Source organism: Gymnogyps californianus, chromosome 1 (genome assembly GCF_018139145.2).
Source record: "Gymnogyps californianus isolate 813 chromosome 1, ASM1813914v2, whole genome shotgun sequence".
NCBI classification, from domain to species: Eukaryota; Metazoa; Chordata; class Aves; order Accipitriformes; family Cathartidae; genus Gymnogyps; species Gymnogyps californianus.
In genome coordinates, this window is record NC_059471.1 from 74,819,017 (window position 1) to 74,839,500 (window position 20,484).

The window sequence follows — 20,484 nt, forward strand, 5'->3', positions numbered from 1 at the left end:
CCGGTGGCACCTCTGGGAAAACATATTTAAGGAAGGGCAAAACCACTACGTAGCAGTGTGAGAGAGAGGAGTGAGGTGACAAAGTGAGAAACAGCAGCGTGAACACCAAGGTCAGAGAAGAAGGAGGGGATGGAGGTGCTGCAGGTGCTAGAGCACAGATTTCCCTGCAGCCCATGGAGAGGACCACAGTGGAGCAGATATCCACACTGCAGCCCATGGAGGACCCCACAACAGAGCAGGCAGATATTTTCTGAAGGAACTGCGGCCCGTGGAGAGCCCATGCCGGAGCAGTTCTTGAAGGACTGCAGCCCATGGAAGGACTGCAGCCCATGGAAGGACCCACACTGGAGCAAAGTGTGAGGAGGAAGGAGCAGCAGAGAGGAGCTGTTATGGACTGACTGCAGCTCCCATTCCCCAACTCCTCTGCACCGCTTGGGCGGTGGTAGTGTGGAGGTAGAGGAGTTGGAAATGGAGGGGTGAAGTTGATCCAGGGAAAGTGGTAGGGTGGGGGGAAGGTGTTGTTTTCATTTAATCTTTGTTTCTCACTATCCAACTCTATTTTTAATTGGCAAAAAATTAAATTAATTTTCCTGAAGTCAAGTCTCTTTTGCCTGTGACAGTAAATGGTAAGTGATCTCCCTGTCTTTATTTTGACCCACGAGCTTTTCCACCTTTTCTCCCCCTGTCCTGTTGAGGAGGGGCAGTGAGTGAGTAGCTGGGTGGGCAGCTGGCCGAGGTCAACCCACCACTGGGTAACAAAGCGTCAGAGACAATTCTGAAGTCTTTCCCCTCTACCCCCAGGAATCAAATCTGTAAAATCTTGGGGAAAATGTCTTTGAATGATTGGACAGTCTGATAAAAATTGTGGTTTTTTTTCTCGGGGGGAGGGGGGGGAACCCAAACAACAAACCACAACCCACATTGAAAGCCCGACTATTTGCAAAGGAAGGCACAAAGCAGTAGGACACCGTGGGTTCTCATGCTGCCACTTGCTGCTGGTGCTCTGAAACACTTGCAAGAAGCCAAGGAAGCTGGGTCTTCTGGCGCAGTCCTCTCAGAAGCGCGAGCAAGGCGACGATCCCTGTGGTGTCACACATCCAGAGGGCAACGCACTTGCCTACAATGCAGGTTGCATCGACAGAAAATGACCTGGTGTAGGATTAGTCGGTTTATATTTACGTGCCGCACCTGACGTTTTGCCTCCGACTTCCCACAGCTTCAACCCGCGTACGGCTTCAGGTGGGACAGGGGTTCCCACAGGCGGCAGCCGTTCCACCCCGTTAGGGTTGTTGGTTCACGAGCACTTACCGTGCCCTCCGAAGCGGTAAGGGTCGCGCTCGGTGCCGGGGCAGCCCGCTCCTGCGGGACGGGTGCGAGGGCACCCTCACCCAGCGGGGTGGGCGATGGCAGTCACTGAAAAACCGCATTTTCCCGCTTCTCCCCGGTCCCCTCAGCCCTGGGGGTGCGCTGCCTCCCCCACCCCCCGCCGCCGGCGGGGCCTCTCCCCCTGTCAGAGACGGCCCCGCCCCGCCCGCCGGCAGCAGGCGCCTCCCCGGGCGCCCGCCGACGGTTGGAGCGGGACGGGGCGGGGGGGGGGAAGTGTCGCGGTCGCTACGGGAGACGGGGGGAAACCGGAAGCGGGCGGGGCGGCGAGGCGCTACGCTGGCGCGCGCTCCCGCGCTCCCAGCCTCTCCCCGCGGGCCGGCCGGGCGGCGGCGGCGGCGCCATGGGCTGCTTCTTCTCCCGCCGCAGGAAGCCGGCCCAGGGCGGCCAGCAGCAGCAGCAGGCGGCAGCGGGGGGAGCCGGCCAAGACGCGGCGGCCGGCGAGGGGAAGGCGCCGCAGTACAGCTGGGACCAGCGAGCCAAGGTACCGCGGCGGCCGTTGCCCCCCGGCCGCGGGCAGCCGCTGCCGGGGCGGGCTGGGGCTGGGGCTGGGCGGGGGGTATCGGCTGTCTTGGCGGGCAGCGCCTCGCTGTCTTCTGTCGCCCGGGATTTGTGGGGCTGTAGCCGTGGCAGGGCCCCTGCGCCGGGCGGCGGCCGCTCGCCACGGGAGCGGAGGCGGGGGGGGGGACCGGGCGCCCCGGCAGGGAGCTCACCTGCCCCGGTACCTCTGTTACGGCTCGGTCCGTGCAGTTAAGTGCATTTATTTTAAAAAAATAAAGTATTTAGCCTAAGGGTTTTAGCAGGCGGTCTCAAACTGTGGAAGCGGAGAGGGCGGCACGCTGGATCCCGTGGCTGCCGCCTGTGCGAGCATCAGTCCCCGGTCAGGCCGTACCCCAGCGGCGGCGGCTGCTGCTGCTGCTGCTTCGCGGTGGGATGGCATGCTGCGGGCAGCTCCCGCTGCGCATCCAGGCAGGTGGCGGCCGTCAGCTTGGCTGTGACAGTCACCGCGGGTGGTGAGTTTATGCTGCCTGCCGTCGGGATTTCTGATACAGCTCGGAGTCCCGTGGGCCCGTGCTTCACCTGAGCAAACCACTGTAACGGCAGTTAGTGGGTGGCTGGGTAGCTGTTTGTGCCTGTGTGAGCCCAAGTCCCCGCACCTGGTATTTCAGTGGAGGCGTAAAACTTGTGTCCTGACTGTCAATAATATTTATTCTTCCTGCCTGGCTGTTTGGGTTGTTGGGTTCTTTTTGTTTAGGTTGTGGTTTTTTGGGTGGGGTTTTTTGTTTGTTTTGTTTGTTTTTTTTTTTTTGAAAAGCTAGAGGAACTAGAACTAGCCTATCACTCCCTGAAGTGACAGATGAAGACAGATCTTTCCCAGTGCTGTTTCCTGACCTGTTGAAGGCAATCATGAAGCCTCAAGCAGGAAAGCACTTAAGTGCTGGATTAAATGTATTTCTTCCCACCCTCGTTTCAAGTTTCACTTCCTAAATATATCATGACATCATAGCCCTGCTAGGTCTTCCCTCCTCTCCAGCTGCCTTTGGGTGGGGGAAAGAGAAAATGGGGCAGGCCATGAACTTAATTGATGTGGTTTTAACAAACAAAATCCCCAAACCTTTAGGCCATATTTTACAAGTATAGAAAAGAAAATGCGTGAACTTATTTGAATGCTTAGCTTGCTGCTTTTTTAAACTTGGCCAGGTGCTCTAGGGTGTCCCTTAAGTCTTCCAAGTAGATTAAGACAAGCTCAGATGGAGATGAACTAGAGAGTGTGCGCGTGGCCCGGAGGAATCAGTTCCTTGAGGATAAAGACGGTTGATCTGTGTTGGGCTTGTTGCTTTGACTTGGTACTGGATATTTGCAGTGGAGCGTTGGAGAGAGAAGGGGAGGATGGCAGCCTGTTACTTGCATGGAGACTATACCAAAACCATATTTGAGAGTAGCAGAACAAATCTTAGCTCTGTGCAGAAGTAAATTACTAAATGAGTATTTGAAATCATATTATTTGATTTTAGAGCGAATTCATCAGCTAAAGCTCAACTGATATGAATGAGACTTGAGACTTTTTACCCAGTCTGCTTATATGGCACTAACTTCCAAAACTAAAAGGAGGAAAGTCAGGACATAGAAACACTTGATTCAGAGAACAGCCAGCCTTGTTGCTAAGGAGATGACTGTTGTTAACATGCTGGAAGTAGGCTCAAGCTAACAGATGAGGCTATTACAGCACCAACAATCTATCCCCATGGAGAAAAAAAAGCATGTAATATATTGCATGTACCACAACTTCCTCCTTTTCTATAAAAGACTCTTAGAAACCAGAAGAATCAGTGAGTTTGGGCTGTGCTACTGAACTGCGGAAGCCATCAAATTAGCTGTTTAATTTTGTACTGTACAGCTCAAGAACGGCTATTTAATATTTAAGCCCATTTCTCTTGCTCTTTGCAGCCTTATCTTTCATTGGACTTTTGGGTGTATGCTTAGTACATTAAACCAGGAAAGCGCTACTGAGACACCTGACCAAGTGTGAGAGAGGAACTTGGTGGTGCTCAGCTCTCCTCAGCCTTCTTCAGCTACGTTTTCACCTGGAATGTAAGATGGTATTTCTGTGCCTGGTCTCCCTCTTTCTTTCCTACCTTACTACCTTCTGCGTGACTAACATTGTTTACATGCGTGACCAGAGTGATAACTACAGCAGTAACTGAATATGGGTACGTGTAGACAGGAACTGGGGTTTTGTGTCTCGTGATGTCAGATACACCCACGTGCTGTGACCTTCTCTACAGGAGAAGAAACAAAAAGCCGCATCGTCTTTTTTGCTGTTGTCTCACGTTCAAAGAAGTAGGATTGGATTAATTATGATCGCAATGGCATTTAAAGCTTAGAGGGACTTTCCTTCCCAGATGGTTTTTCCTTTTAGAACGAACAAGTAAGGTTTTGTTTTGTGTTGGTTGACTTGCAGCTTAACTGCTTTAGTTGATAGGAAACATGCAGCTATTGTTGCTATATTGGGCTGTGATGGCTGTATTCAAACAGTTTAAAAAAACTCAGAGGTTTAACTTTCTACATAAATCATAGATAGTCTTTTGTTAGTTACCTTACATTTCAGGATTCTGCTAGAGTGGTCTGAGCTGACATGGGCATCTTGAACTAGCTAGATCTCATTTAGGTAGCCACTTTATATTTTATTTTGGAATATAAATAAAATCACCTTTTTTTTTTTTCTCTAACTAAACAATGAAATATTTTGTCCTTAAATCCAGTGCATCTTCCTTATGCTTCCTGGTGCACTAGAAGAACTACTGCTGTATTTCTCAAAACGTAGTCTGTCAACTGAGAAACAGTCAGCAGGTTCATATTAAACAATATTTCCAGTTAAGTCAGATATAGGCATGTAGTAGCTTCCTTTCTTCTTCCTCTTCTCCTATCTGCAGTATTTGGCAATGGTTTGCTGCTCAGAAAAGTATGAGAATGACTGTTTTATGCTATTACGGCCCTCTGGAAGAGGGGAAGATTACAAAGAATAGAATGAAATTTGCATTCAGACTGTTGTATCAGCCACATTTATAGTCAAGGTGCGCAGGAGATGCTCCAAGATGAAAAACTGTATGGTAGTGACTGCAAACTGCACATACTGTCCCTCTTTCCACCTTTTCTTGTTGCCTAAGAATGTAGAAATCTGCCAGAGGTGAGTAACTTCAACAAACAGTCTCCAGAGAATGTTGCAACTCAGTGCTTAAGGGCACCAAACCCATGCAAGTATGAATATGCAGAAGTGTCTAGGCCTGGGAATGCACTTTTCTTGCTTATTTCCTTTCTGTTAATTCCCCTACTGATAAAAATAGCATGTAAAGCCTCTTAAGTTTGTGTGCCTACCCTATAGCTGCAGCTTTTAATGTCACTGGGTCAGCAGCCAACTCTTGTATGTCATCGCCTGTATATAAGTCCATAGCTGAACTGCCCTCTGTTGTGATTTAGAGAGATAGGGAATGATTTTTTGAGAATGATATTTAAAAGAGAAGACCTTAGTGTAAGTGGTTTAGAAAGACTTTACAAATTATTGTTTGCTCAGCAGGCTAGACCCAGGTAACTAGGGGAGCACTGTAATCTGTGAAGAACAGCAGTACTTTCTCATATCTGTGGTGGTGTATCATTGCTGACTAAAACTCCTTTCCTGATGGACCCGGTGAAAAAGTCTCGTTAAGACATGAACTCATACCAGAAAGAGTTCAAGAAGCTGTTGGGATCCTTGGTGATTCTAGGCACAGTTACCACTGAAAACTGCGAGGGTCTAGTACTTCTGAGTCTTCTTCCAAACGGGAGCTGCCTAGTCTTGGTGCCAGTAAACTGGATAATGGTGGCTGAAGAGACGTACATTGTCTGCAGCCTTCAGGTCTGGCCTCTGACCACCTTGCAAGACAAGTGTTTGCAGGAAGGAAAGCTGCTTAATACACCTTGCACTTGTTGCAGCAGAACTTCGTAGAGTTGAAAGCAACCATGACAAACTTTTGTTTGCCTTCACTTCTCTCCTTTCTTTGTTCTTTAAAATCCCTGCTCCTTACAATTTGTCCTCCAGTCCTTTGTAACAGACTTACCACCGATGTCATCGCTGGTAACCAAAGATGAGACTCCTGTACTTCTGTTGAGGGGGAAGAATATTGTGTAAGCAGGGATTACTTTTTCGTCATCATATCTGGTTATTTTAGGTCACTCTATGGAGCAATTCCTGAACTTACACATAGCACTTCCGTTAGAAGGCTTCAACCCTTGGGCTCTGCCCATATCTATTGATGCATGACTCGTATCTACTCCAAAAACTCTTTAAATTCAGCTGAAATCATTAAAAGTTGCCTCTATAACTACTGTCATCATTTGGACATATACCAGCCTGGGGAAAAAAAGACATTTAAAAATGTATTAAGGGGTGGAGAGTAAAGCATCTGTCTGGGTGAGATGGGTGGATTTGGACAAAGTTCTTGGAAGCTTTATCCAAATGTAAAGGATAAATAGATGTTATCAAACAGTTGATTTTTGCCGACCTGCCACATGCTTAAGATTTTTACAGCAAAAGTTGCACCAGATAAATGGGCAGAGAAATCTACATTGCCCTGGTTATGGTTGTATGAGGCTGCAGATGTTACCTTCTTCTGATGCTTTTCGTTTTCCTAGCCTGCTTTTTTGCTACGTTGCTGAGACAGAACTTAAGAAGCAGTTAGCGCCGACTGACAGGGGAAGGAAGGTGGACACAGTGATTTAATATTAACCTGGTGATGATAGCTGCAGACTTCAGAGATGGTGAGCGTGAAACTCCATGATGAGCATATTAACAGCTGTTGGATGCGTCCTCAAAATTGTAGTTCTGCCTTCATGCTCCTTTCTTTGGCGTGTTTCTTTTACCCAGGGGAAGTGAAACACTCAGATCTGCTACAGTCTCTTGGGTTACCCCTCCTCACAGGGGCAATAACCCAGTGGGGGGGAGAGAGTGATAAATATTTCATTCAGTCCCCCCAGTCTGTATGGCAGTGTTAGTCAATAAATACTCTTTATCTTTAAAAGGAAAACTGCAAAGCAAAATTAAAGGAAATTGGCAAACTCCCTAGTGTGGTGAACAAACTGAGAAGTAAGAGTTGTGTCAGGGCAGAACTCTTAATTTACATCAAGGAAATAAAATTGAGCTCCTGAATCTGGTAATAAGCTGACTTTGTTTATCATTAAACTCAACTACTATTTCTCAAGCACTCTCATTTGAAACTGTCTGTAAGCTGTGGGTTAGCTGACTAACCAGTGTTTTTCACCTAGGCCTAAATAAAATTGCAAGGTGAAGTTGAAGTTTCACACATCTCTGTAAAGGCTGCCGTGTCGGACAAGCTAGTGCTGCTGCAGAAGCTTTTTAGAGCACAGCAATTTAGAAGGACATGCTTAGGTGCCAACTTTCAAAAAAGCTGTAAGTTCCGGAAACTTTGAACTTCTCCTTCCTAAGAGAAGTAACTGTTCCTCTGTACCCTGTTTTGAGGGCAGTAAGCCTGGCTCCCAAGCTTATTTAAAAAAAAAACCCAACATATATATATACACACACATACCTAAATGTTCTAGGAGGTGCCTGGGAAGAACATGTCCAAAAACAATTTTGGTACTTATATTCTCAAGTATGAGAGAATATGAGTATAAATATATATGGATCAAATATGTAACATTACATAAGACTTAAGACCTTAGAGGGTTTGAATCCTAATCATACTGTGTGGCTCAGTCTCCGTGCTGTGTCCCTTATCATTTGAGCCTCCCAATTTTATTTGTAACTCTTCCAACTAGCTTTCCTGGATGTGTACTAGTGGTATTAAATATGATTGAGGGGAGATTTCTAGGAAGCCATCTTCATTGTCTCAACTTGCATTTTATTTGGAAGATTCATCAGCTGCAAACCTCCTTTCGTGTCCGGAGGTCAGATATGTTGTGTATAAAGGAGTACATTTTATTGGTTGGTAGAGACTTTTAGCTTCCATTAGCTGTTCTGGACAAAAACTGCCTAGGCTGAGCTGGTTTAGTGAATGTCTGGCACTAGCTCATCCTGATTTATGCCTTTTTCTGGTCTCTAAATCTCATGTGAGTGTTTGAAATGCTAGGGAGGAGGAGGAGGAGTTTCTTAACAAATTGGGCTATACAGAAACTGTTGTAATACATTAACACTGATTACGGTGCAGCAAACTTTAGGGGCCTTGGGCTGATAATCAAATAGCAGGTTTGTGAAGTGGTCTTGTGTTAGACTAGTTCAGGTACTTGTACACTTCTAAGTGCTATTTTAATAAGCTTTCACAAGAGGGCAGAGTAGAATTTGCTCCGGGAATTGTAGTTGTCTTGAGACTTACGTACACCTAGAAATGAGCCAGCTCAGATTCCTTTGGTGTTACGACAGCACGGGCCGTATTACTCACGCTGTCCACCTGTATCGCATACCGTCCTGGGTGTTGTGTGGCTTTTCAGTTGCTGCTCCCCAATGGAGAGTCCCAAGGAAAGTCGCAGCCTCTCTCAAGTGTCCCTCCCTGGCAGGGGGATGCTGGAGTGTGGAGGAGGAGAGGTCTGTAAATGTGCCCCCTGCACCACCATTGCCAACGTTTGCTTGTTGGCCGTAGCTAAAACAATCACATAGCTGTTGTTAGCACAAAAATCTTGTAGTTGTTGGCACAAGATAATGCTGTGGCACAAATAAGCGAGCTCTTTGTAGTTTGCAAACATAATAAAGGAGATAGTGCTTGAAAGCAGCAAGGTTTCCTTGCAACGTGTTGAGGTATGGTAAAATATGACAAAGCAAGCTACTTGAAAAGGAAATACTGTGTATCTCTAGCTCTATGAATCTTTAAGTATGTTGGCCAATTCATTTATTACAGTTATTATGATAATACCCAGGACCATCATCCTTGTTGAAACAGTTTAGAGTTTCACAGAGAAAACTAGCTCCCCCACCCCCTTTCTTTATTAGAGGACAAACTGAGTTAGTTTATTTTTTCGTGGAGCATCTCAGAAGCGTAGTTTCAATTCTTTGTTGTACCTCAATACTGCGCATTCCAATAGTTTAGCTAAAAGAGCTGCTTCTGGTCTTTCATCATTCTTGGAAGAGTTTTCTGGCAGGTTATCCTGTACAATTCAGTGCTACCTCAATTAATGCAAGTCACTTGACATTTAGCATTATAATATTCTCTGTATGTGAAGACTTTCACGTTCTTTTTTTTTTTTCTTCCTCATTCAGATTGACCCCAAAGATTACACTTTTTCCGGACTTAAAGACGAAACTGTGGGTCGACTGCCTGGAAAAGTAGCAGGGCAACAATTCGTCATTCAGGACTGTGAGAACTGTAGTATCTACATATTTGACCATTCTGCTACAATCACTATTGATGACTGCGTAAACTGCCAAATCTTTTTAGGACCAATAAAAGGCAGTGTGTTTTTCCGTGACTGCAAAGATTGTAAATGCGTAGTGGCCTGCCAACAGTTTCGCAGTCGGGACTGCAGAAAGCTGGAGGTATTCTTGTGCTGTGCCACCCAGCCCATTATCGAGTCCTCCACAGGGATGAAATTCGGATGTTTCCAGTACTATTATCCTGAGCTTGCTTTACAATTTAAAGATGCTGGACTGAGTATCTTCAATAACACATGGAGCAACATCCATGACTTTACACCTGTGTCAGGAGAAAATAATTGGGGCCTTTTGCCTGAGGATGCTGTAGTCCAAGACTATGTTCCTCTGCCCAGCTCTGAGGAGCTGAAAGCTGTCAGAATTTCTACCGATGCTACGAGGAGCATAATACCAATAACTCGAGGGCGGAGACAGAAAAGCAGCGATGAATCGTGTTTGGCTGTGTTTTTTGCTGGTGACTACACAACTGCAAATGCCAGGAAGTTAATTGATGAGGTAAGCGACCTTTGTCTGCGTTCAGCTTTTTGAATTTCTGATTGAACTTTCCTCTGGACAGCCTCTGGTGCTCCCTGAAGGGAGAACGCAGAGGCTCTGGTTGTCTACTAACCATACTGATCAACTGCATTGTTTAAAACCTTAAAGCAATGTAAGAGACTGGAGCTCATCTGATCAGGCAGTTGTTTTACAGCTGACATGCTGTGACTGGCACATCTATCCTCTAATAATTCCAGCGTACTTTTCCATCACGGCACACCAAAGCTATGTTCTGAAGAAAATGTGGAGTTGATTTGATGAACTTGGCCAGATGTAGAGTGATTGGCAATGCTTGTGAAAGGGATATAGCCAATTAACTTGTTAGCTTGTTGCCCCAAAAGTCACAGCTAACAAAACAGTCTGTCCTGAAACTTTTTTAAGTACTAACAGAGACTTTAAAAAACACATGTTAAATTGTATCCCCCTGCCACCCAGTATTGGAATTTTTTTTCTGGAAGAGGCAGTGAGTGTTTGTCACGGCTGGTCAGCTGTCTTCGATTACTTAAATAGCTGGTGCTGTCTTTTTTTTTTTTTTTTTTCTTTTTTTTTTTCCCCCTGTGAGGCAGCAGCTCCCAAGCTTGGCTGAGTCTGGGCTTTCCTGGGGCTAAAATCTGGGAGTGGCTGGCTGCTTTTAGCACCCTGGAGTGCCAGGGATGACAGAGCAGAGCCAGTAACCATGAGCTACAGCTTCTGAGAGAGATATCTGCAAAAGCTGCTGATCCCAGTGTTGTATGATCAACAAAACAACCGATGGAGCTCTTTCCCTTGGGTTTTTAACTGCAAGGAAAGGAAGCTTTAGGGTGTTTCCATGCACCCTCACTGCCCAGCTGGATTTTTATGGAACTGAGTTACTAACAGCTACTTGAGTGAAGGGAGATAATGATACTTATGGGTTGTTTTTTTTCTGAAGAAGGAATAGCTACAGTAAAGAGGGTAATAGATGTATTCTCCTGTGTTAGTAGTTCTTCAGAAATTAGAGTTAAGAAGATGCTAAAAGACTAGTTAGATTCTGCGGAAATCTTACTGCTCTGTAGATTAATGGATGCTTTGGAAGTACAAATACAGTTGCTCCTTCTCCACATGCTTTTAGTTTCACATCACATTTGAAGTAAAAGCTGTGTGTGTTTGAAAGTTTGTAACTATTTTTCCAAAATGGAAAACTTCAGCTGTGGATAGATGAGACTTTGAGCTAACGCTTGACTGAACTATTGCAGACTAATAAGAACTAACTGCTTGACTCCAGATGCTGAATGCTTTTAACTCCCATTAGTTTCAGCTTGTGAGGGATTGTGGGGAAAAAAACACAACCCTGGGCCATAATATAAAACAAAACCATTCACATTTACTCCTCTAGGTGCACTAGGCCGGAGGAGAAAATCTGGATGAATGGAATGAAAATAAACAAAAATGTAGAAGAAGCAAATGGTCTTTGAAAAGAGCAAAAAGGGTCCCTTTGCTCTGTGGCTTAATGTGAATGGGGAAAATGGGTCTATTCCAGTGTAACCTGGATACTCGAGCTGAACTCTCTGCCTTAGCAGAATTTTTAACATGAATTCTTTCTCTGTTAACAGATGACTGGTAAAGGCTTTCAGCTGGTACAGACTAAAGAAGTCTTGATGAAGGCAGAGGATGCTCACAGAGTTTTCCAGCAGTGTGCATCAGAATTCATTCCACTGCTTGAAAAAGGTGAGTTTGTGCTGTTTTCTTTCTCTTCTTGATATAGAAATCTAGCTGTCATTAGAGAGTTCTGGAGAAGACAGAGGAATGAAAGAGAAATTTGTGTTTCAAGGGCATAGTGTAAAGCCAGTTGAGATGAGTTTTGGAAGCCTCAGTGAGGCCCTAAACCAGCCAAAACTCGTGAAGGCATCAGAAATGAGCTATTCCACATGTATTTTGTGGCTCTGCCCCCCCTCTAGTGGTCCAACCGCATAGCTCAGGAGCAGTGGCACATGCAGATCTGTCTGGGGTGGTCAAAAGAAGCTCATGTTTTTACACTATTTCTAACTTATCGCCATTGCTGCTCAACCACCTGGATGTTCAGTGTTTCTCTATACATATTGAAGCAAATCAGTATAGATGTGTATAAACCAGGCAAGTGTTAAATTCCTGTTTATAACTGGTGTACTGTCAGAGTATTTCAAAAGCCTTTTATTGATCTGACTGTAATTGGTTTTTGTCTCTTCCTGCAGAATTACTGACATCTTGCCATCTGTTATATGCTAAAGCTCAATACACGCTCCCAAACTTAGTAGCAACATGCATTTTTTTCATAGTAACGTGAGAGGTCTGTGATGCTCATTGCAACAGGACAAAAGTTACTGGACTTATCAGATGACAGTCTAGTTTAAGGGCTATTTTGCACCCATGTGGGAAGAAATAACGTGTTAGAACGAAACCAGAGAAAGGAGATCTGCAAACAGTGGGTGAGAACAAGTCTAAAAATCAGGTAGTTTGCTATCTTGGGACTGAGGCAAAAATGCCTGAATGACTCAGTCCTACTCCAGATGTCTGTGAAATGGCTCACTATTTGAGCAGTATAGTCTGACTCACTTCCATGATGCCCTGTGCTCCTTAGCATTTTTGTGCCATTGCTGCCTTTCAAGAAGTAAAACTGGAGTCCTGCCAGAATCTCTGCAAAAATGAGCATGGAATTGCAGATATTTTCTTCTCAGATAACACTGTACTTTGAAGCTATGGTTAAGTGTTTTTAATTCTTTATCCTGCATTATGGCTGCTCAATCAAAAACCATAAAATGCTTCTTGCAAGCTTCACAGTTCCCTATGAGTTGAGAAGTCTACTGTTTCAATGCCAAGCTTACAAGTAGTATTGATTCTAGATGAAACTATCTTCTAGGTCCAGTGGTTGCTTTGGAGTTCAATGGAGATGGTGCTGTGGAAGGATGTCGAAGCACTATAAATGATGTTTTTAGTGGGACCAAGGTAAGCTTTATTGGCAGAAAATGTTACAGAATGTCTAGGATACTTCATGGTCAAGCTGTAGCGTTGACGTACTGCACGATCTTTTTAGGTTTCTGAACAGTAAAATCTGAATATCCTGGTTTTTTGTTGTTGGTTTGTTTTTTTGTACTGAAAACTTAAGTTGCCTGTCAGACACAAGAAAAATTGCCCTAGGAAAGAGAGTACTAAATCCCCATATACATTGAAGAATAGAAGATTTCCACTTAAAACTGTTATTTCACATAATAGTAAAAACAAGTTCTATAAATATAGTGGGGAAAAGCTCTGCTCCAAGTCTTTTAATGAAGTCTGCTTTGTGCTGTGCTAGTCTATTAAACCCTGACAAAGATAATATGATGGGATTTCAACTTTTTTCACGGTTTACTTTTGCTGTATAGGATATTGCAGAATGCCTTCCTTGAAAGGCATTTTTCTTTTTTCTTCTGTCAGCTTGTTTTACTGTAGCTTTACACCACACCTCCTCTTTGCTTGCTATCCCCATTTCTCTGAGTGGCAATGGTTTTGAGAAAGTTTCTGGAAACAATTAGAGCACTCCTGATAACAAGAAAGTGACAAACCCTTTGCTTTCAAGCAGTTCTTCAAAGACGACTAGAATGTCTTTGAGACATAGTGTCCATACAGCTCCTTGCTGTCTTTCAGTTCCTTTCGAAAGAGTTACTCGGAACTAGACTGCCCAGTTTCTGGAAAACAGTCGTATTGTAATAAGTCATCTGAAATGCAGCTAATATTTGCTTTTTTCGTGTTTGCTATTGCACCAGCAAAAACCTGATGTGTAGCGGGCCTTAATTTGGCTCTCTGAGCCTGGAGAATACTAGAACTACAGTCTGGGCAGTGTTGTGATGTCACTGATTCTTCTTGTGACCCAAAAGTCATCACTGCAAATTTTACCATAAAAATGGCCTCTTTAAGCAGGAGCTTACAGTGGCTTTTTTTAGTGTGGTTAGCATATTTTTTTTTTTCGTACAGAACAAAGCTGATAGTGGGTAGCTAATTCACTGGTGGTTCTAGATCTTTATCTCTATTCAAAGACTGAAGTGATATTAATTATTAGAACAAATAAAATGTTATATTTTCCTCACTAAATGACTGGTGTCTGTTATAATAACACTATGAATGCCCTGATATGAGATGCATCCAGAAACCTTAGGCTGTGCACTTCAGGCTGTGAAGTAAGCATTGTTCTTGGAGGTGATCTGTAGTGTTTGGGTTCAGTTCCAAAGGTGAAATTACTTACTGCATCTGGATTTAAAACTTCTGTTTACAGCCTGGTTCCACAGTAAAATCTACCTCACTTATTAAATACTTGCTGCACTGAATTAAGAAGCAGAACGTTGGGCTTCCTGAGAAGTATATATCTTTATTTTGATAAAATGTAACTCCAAAACTTCTGATAAACACTGGGTTTGTGCATGGATCCCTAGATAATTGAATATCATAAGTATACATCTTTTAGAAAATGTATTTCTTTCTTGGGTCATAATTTAGAAGCGATTTAGGGAGTAACAAACTTCAGACTTATTACTACTAGGAGGTTCAGGAATGCTCTGTAAAATGGTTTCACCTCATTGTTGGCTGCCCTTACTGTGTTTGAGAGTTGTTATAGTGCTCAGAAAGAATTATAGGTATCCTTGATCAATAAACAATGTCAAAAGCTCTCAGGAAGATATGTATCCTGTAAGACTTTGCAGGAGATTAATCTGCTTTTAAGCAGGTAGCTACATTTGCATTTGAAAACCACAGTTAAAAATTATTAAATTCACCTGTTAATAACCTTAATTTCACCAGGTTTTTGTTTCTGAAATAAATCTGATAAACAACTGGAGATGCTCTAGTAAGGGTAGAAAAGTTCTTCAGCAATAGCACCACCAGAGTTTTTTGAGCTGTTTGGTAGAAACAACATGTTACAAGGAGAGCTCTACGCTATGCACTTAAGCAGACTTCCTATTGTGTGGACTAAGTACGTCTGCACTCTTTACCTCTGACATTCTTTCTGGTGTGACCTTCTGCACTTTTTTTGGCATGCTTTCTAGTATTGTTCCTCCGTCTCATCACTTATTCATAAAATACTCTGCAAAATGTAAATTGTAGTATCCTGGTAGGGAAGGATGCTGAAAGAAGGTATTCAACTGTTGTGACCATGGTACCAATCGCTGTCGCACCAAACAACTGCCAAATAATTAGCAGATGTTCTCAAGTCCCTTCAAACAGAAGTCTACCGTGCGTCCAAGCAACAGTCTAGGAAACTACTTGCTTTGTGATGCTATAATCTGTTTTTTTAAATCTGAAGTTTACTGGACAACAGGATATTCATCTTAAAATATAGTTTAAATAAACCAATTCAAGCAACTATCATAGTTTACATTCATGTGGTATTCTGAGCTGAAGCAGAAAAGTGATGACTGTAGGAGCACAGTAATCTGGAATAACCCATTCCTACAGTCCCAGTGCACTTCAGAATAGCTCAGTTGGCTGTGCCGACACTGATGTGCTGAGACAGTGATGATTTCCTCTTGAGGTATAGAAAATGTAGGATAGTAAGAACTCAGTTCAAGTTTTTGATTGAGGCTATCACTTGCATGTTGAGACTGATGAACAGCCACAAGACTGTTACACTGAATTATTTGGGCATTGCCTAAGGCGTTTGTAGTTGATTTGCTGAAAGCTTTCAAAGATGACTGTCCTAGAGCTCGGACTTTCACGTGAGTTGATCAATTTTGCAAAATGCAAATGCAATTGAAGTTATTTAAAAAAAAAAAAAAACATCTGATGAAGAAGCAACTAAGTTTTTTGAGGTGAATATAGTGCAAGGGAGTCTCTCTTACAAACTCTGCCTTTCTGTTAAAGGAAAGCTTAATGGTAGTCTAAGGCTTTTGTGTGTTTGTTTCCCCCGTCTGCTGGACAGAGTTTCACTTTACCAAGCAAAACACATCTAAATGGACACTAGCTGAAGCTGTGACCCCTGAATAATCAGGCCCCAAACTTTTAATTCCCATCAGTGGAAGGCTAGGGTTACTGCAGCTAGCATGTCTAGGAACAGGTGACAGTAACAAAGGGTGCATCAGGGCTGAGAGAATTCTAGGACTATTCTGTCACACAGCGGAAACCAACAGAGTTGTGCCCCTCATGAAATGCAAAAATAAAAATAACCATTACTGGCTCCAAATGAGCAAAGACTACTTGAACTTCTTTACTAGTGATGCATAACTATTTCCTTGTTTAATAAAACAGGTTTTTGTATCGGAGAGCAAGGCATCAGCATCTCAAGATGTAGACAATTTCTACAACTTTGCTGACATGCAGATGGGAATGTGAAGTTTAACATGAAGGTGTTCACGTACGGTTTGTCTCGACACTTGGATGTCACTTGGCTTGAATATTGCAGTAGTATCTGAGAAGTTTTGTCATTTGGTTTTGTATTTCTCATATATCCCTTTTATAAAGCTATTAGTGGTTTTAATACCATATTACCTGAACTGGAGTAAATGGCATAGCTCCCCACATGCATTGTGTTTGAAACTTGTATTTCAACTCCAGAAACAATGGAGGTTTTCTACTAACTTTTTACAGTGATTTCTAAACTTCTATTGACACTTGAATATTTCTTGTCAAAGTCTAATGTTAATACATATTTGAAAAGTGCAAAGCTGATCCAAATTTGATGCAGTAGTAATTGTTATCTTTAACTCAGACACATTGTTTAGAAAGTGCATTTATGTGAAACTCAGTGTTCAAAACTTTCCCACATGCAAATTTGTCTTCATTGGGGGCCAGGGAGGAAGCTGTAGTCGTTGACTTTTTCTGAAAGCCTAGTCTGAAATGAATTCTCCTTATAGCATGCTTTCAGAAGCAGTGTGTGACTTATAAAATGTACATCTGGCTTATTCTGGTTCAGCATCTTTTTTGAATAAAGTTGTTTGCAGCAGCATTTATGCTGAGAGTTGTCATAACAGCATTCTGGTAAGTGAGCACTCACCAGGCTCTTCTGCTTTGAGGTGAATTCTGAGCATGAGTGCTCTGCTGAAGATGCTCTAAGGGTCCACTCAGGGTCTATGGTGATACAGCTGCCTCTGGTATTCCCGAGTCATGTATGGGATATGCATGAGGTTCCCTTGGACTTAGAGCAATAAGTCTCTGGCACCGTTGTTGTTTGCTAGAAGGGACATACAGCAACCAGGAGTCAGAAAAGGGCTCTGATGGCATTAAAAAAGCTCTTCCTCCCTAGACCCCAGGAGAAGGGTTTTACGCTCAGTAGTAGTACTGAAAATTTGGCTGTAAAGTACTACCCGCTGCTGTAGGGTTTATTTTAGATTAATTCTAAAAACAGACCAAAGAACTGCTACTAGCATTTTGGGAGATGCATTTGAATAGTGATCAGTAAGGATGCTTCTTGCTATATAGTGCATATTTAGAATGCAAATCTATATGGATATTAAATACATGATTGACTTATTTTTGCATATTACATCCTTACTGATTTTTCTACACGAACTTAAAGCTTATATCCAGGTTTACAAGCCCTCTAATACTTGAACAGATTGTGTGTGCAGATGCACAAAACCAAATTTCTTAATTAAAATTGTGGCTTGCCAGTTTATGTAGCTTTTACAATCCATTGAACGGACTGGGGCTGTGTTGAGGTGCTAAAGCAATAATTTCCTCATTATGGTCATCTGTCAAAAGGGAAGATCTTGTGCATCTTAACTGAAAATGAGGCTCGACTCATCAGTTTCACAGCTCTGGAGCTCCAAAAGTGGGTGGCTAAAAACACATCTTTCTAATTTTTTTAGAATTAGCACATGAAGGAATCTGTTCTCCTGAAATTCATAATTCTGTCATGTCCCAGAGATGATGTGAGCTGTCATTTTGTTGCTACTAGGCAAATGCTTGCCCTTAGTTTAAGCTATATATTGCGAATATGTCCTTAGGACCTCTTGTTAAAGTTATGCATAGATTAAATAAGGAAGAATATCTCCTGAAGTCACTAAACCATTGGTGTACTGCAGGTAAGAAAAGTGTCACTTCTGTGAAATGTTTTTATTTGACAAAGTGAAATAAAATCAAACTGCCACCAGAATCTGACTGGTAGTGGAAATTACCACTTATTTGCACTTAGCCAGGATTTTTTTTATATGTGTGAGGAGAGACTGTGAAAACAGCTAAAAATCTTGGATTGGTCTCCAAAGTACTAGCACAACTCATCAATGAACATTTGCAGGAATTATTCTAGATGTGTACAGTAAATGTATTTTTCTGGTATGGACAGTACATTAAAATTGTGTAATGTACTTCAGAACTGTCATTGTGTAATTTGTCTAAGCAGTGCATATATTGGACCTTTTGGTCTCTAAACGTCCAAACTTATATGCTGACATGTGATTATATGTATGTTTATAGTTTATTTTTTGTATCATCAACCTGCTCTGGAAACAAAGTGCTAAATTGATTTTTGTGACTACTTTTGCTGGAGGACAGGATGACTAAGTGAAAATTAATTTAGGCTTGAAACAGTGGAAAAACTTTTCCACATGCTAGGAAAGAGCAGAGTGTTGCTTTTTTTTTTTTTTTTTACATTGATAGCCTGCTTACCAACATAAAGTGTTTTTAATTAAAAAAACCTAAGTAATGAAGGAGTTTCCAATTATTCCAATCCAATTATTTATCTTTTGACTTCAATTTCTTGCTAATAGGTGTTAAGAACACTTCTAGCCTAAGCATCAGGTATTGTATGTGTTACAGAATGGTACGTACTTCACGTAGTCTTTGTATGTTTTGTTGCATAGCTTTTTATGTAATTTGTATTGCACTGTGAATGTGATTCATAATAAACAATGAAAATCTAAACTCTGGATTCTGGAAGACTTTTTAAAACTATAAAATATTGCAAAACATGATTACATTAATTAAGTATAAAACCTGAACAGGGACTTTAAATAGATACTCACAGCTAATTGAAAATAAGCATTAACTCTGCAGTCATCCGTCCTCCAAAAAAGGTGAATTTTTGACAGCAGGGATTTTTCCCCACAGTCACTGAGGATATGATTACCTTTACACTGCAGTTTTCCTAGTAAAATATGGAAGAAGGTATTCATATATCAAGCTGTAGAGATACAAGTACAGAGATTCCCGGATGGAGACTGTTAAAGCACTTCTCCCTGATCTGTGTGTGCATGTGGTTGTTTCTTTTTGTTTTGTTTTTTACCTTGTAAAAGTTTTGTGCTTTTTAACTGTGCTTACCTCTTTGGGTACTAGATGCATGCTAGTGATGTGCTCACAGCAAAACCGGATTGTGGTAGTTATACTAGTAGAATTGTTCGTTTAGAAAGCAATTCCTTTGTATATCCCATTTAACATCTGAAAACAGGTAAACATGTCATAAATTCCAAACTCAGCTTTAAACTGGTCAGAAATGAGAATCTTCCAACTAGAGATGGTCTAGGGTAACTTTCATGAAGCGTAAATGTTTGCTAAGAACACGAAGTCCTCTACCAATATAACTTTCTTTTGAATATATTGAGTTAAATAGTGAAGCTTTAAAGAATCAAAGCTTTTGGTTTACACTTAGCTATTATTGTATAATTTTACAGTTTAAAAAATATTTTGTACCCCAATTGGATCCGAGTTGCCTGGTAATCTTTTTTCTGTAGTATCTAAGTCATAGCAAAGCTGCCCTTAACTATTTTCACAATTTTTACCAATCACATCCTCAAATACTAACATGCAGAAACTTTGTATCTGTGCCCCGATTGCTAGGAAGTCACCCACTTTCTTTTGTCGTATCTAATAGCCATGCATAAAATAATGGATTTAAAAGTAATCCACATACCAGGCTGCACTTACGTAATTGGGACAGATGGGGTTTTTTTTCAGTTCCAAAAAGTGGCCTGAAACTTTTTATTACAAAATATGTGCTTCAGTCATTCTGACTAATGAGGGCAAAAATGAGTTTTACTGACTTAAACATGAGCTAGAACTCTGTAGCTGAATATCATCTTCTCTGAAATGCTGGCTTTTAAGTGTTTAGGCTTTATTCATACAGCATTCAGCTTTCTGTGCATATTTAAATGAGCGTGGCTGATAATATCTTCTAGAAGGTGTCGATTCCTCAGGCTTTTTTCCTAAAGATTTAATAAAAGCCGCTGCGAAATGAATCTTTTAAGACCTAGTAGCAGCCCAGGTGCCTGCCTGAGTAGTTCCTAAACTCTAGGATTTTTGCTACCATGTTCCCTGTTGACTCCTTTGGACCTTTGTGTCATTTCTTTTTTGAATTAATGAGTAAGCCTTCTGAATCCATAAGGGTGACATAGGTCTTTGGAGGTCTGCAGGAACAGCTCTTCCAAGGCATGTTTAAACCTGATCCAAAACATCTAAATTCTAGTCCAACAGTATTAACAGCTATAAATAAGTGCTGACCATAAGTATTGTCTCTAGCATGCATGGATTTGAGTGGGATGGTGCAAGCGGGCTGTAGCACTTCATTAAGTTGTGTGCTGTAGTACTGCATTCTTGCTGCAGTGTGTGTTGGAAGGCAGCTCTGTGGTGGTCCACCCCGTTCCCTGGACATTGCAGAGCTCGCAGTACGAGCTATAGCAATTTGCTGAGGATAACAATTTCTGAAAAATAATAACTTGCTGTATTGCCAGTCTGGAAGTTTTTCTTAAAGCTATCTAGTC

The 20,484-nt window shown here is 42.2% G+C and overlaps 1 protein-coding gene across 2 annotated transcripts; it reads left to right on the forward strand.

The window, feature by feature from the left end:
• Nucleotides 1-1,726: 1,726 nt before the first annotated feature.
• RP2 (RP2 activator of ARL3 GTPase) lies at nucleotides 1,727-18,530 on the forward strand. Of its 2 annotated transcripts, XM_050901816.1 has the most exons (6): nucleotides 1,727-1,867; nucleotides 9,128-9,793; nucleotides 11,404-11,518; nucleotides 12,687-12,772; nucleotides 16,040-16,145; nucleotides 18,499-18,530. In XM_050901816.1, the coding sequence occupies exons 1-5, from the start codon at nucleotides 1,727-1,729 to the stop codon at nucleotides 16,121-16,123; spliced, it is 1,092 nt and encodes a 363-aa protein (XP_050757773.1). In that variant the 3' UTR covers nucleotides 16,124-16,145; nucleotides 18,499-18,530. The 2 variants fall into 2 exon arrangements, with proteins under 2 accessions (XP_050757773.1, XP_050757766.1); XM_050901809.1 differs by lacking the exon at nucleotides 18,499-18,530 and having other exon boundaries at nucleotides 16,040-16,736.
• Nucleotides 18,531-20,484: the final 1,954 nt, after the last annotated feature.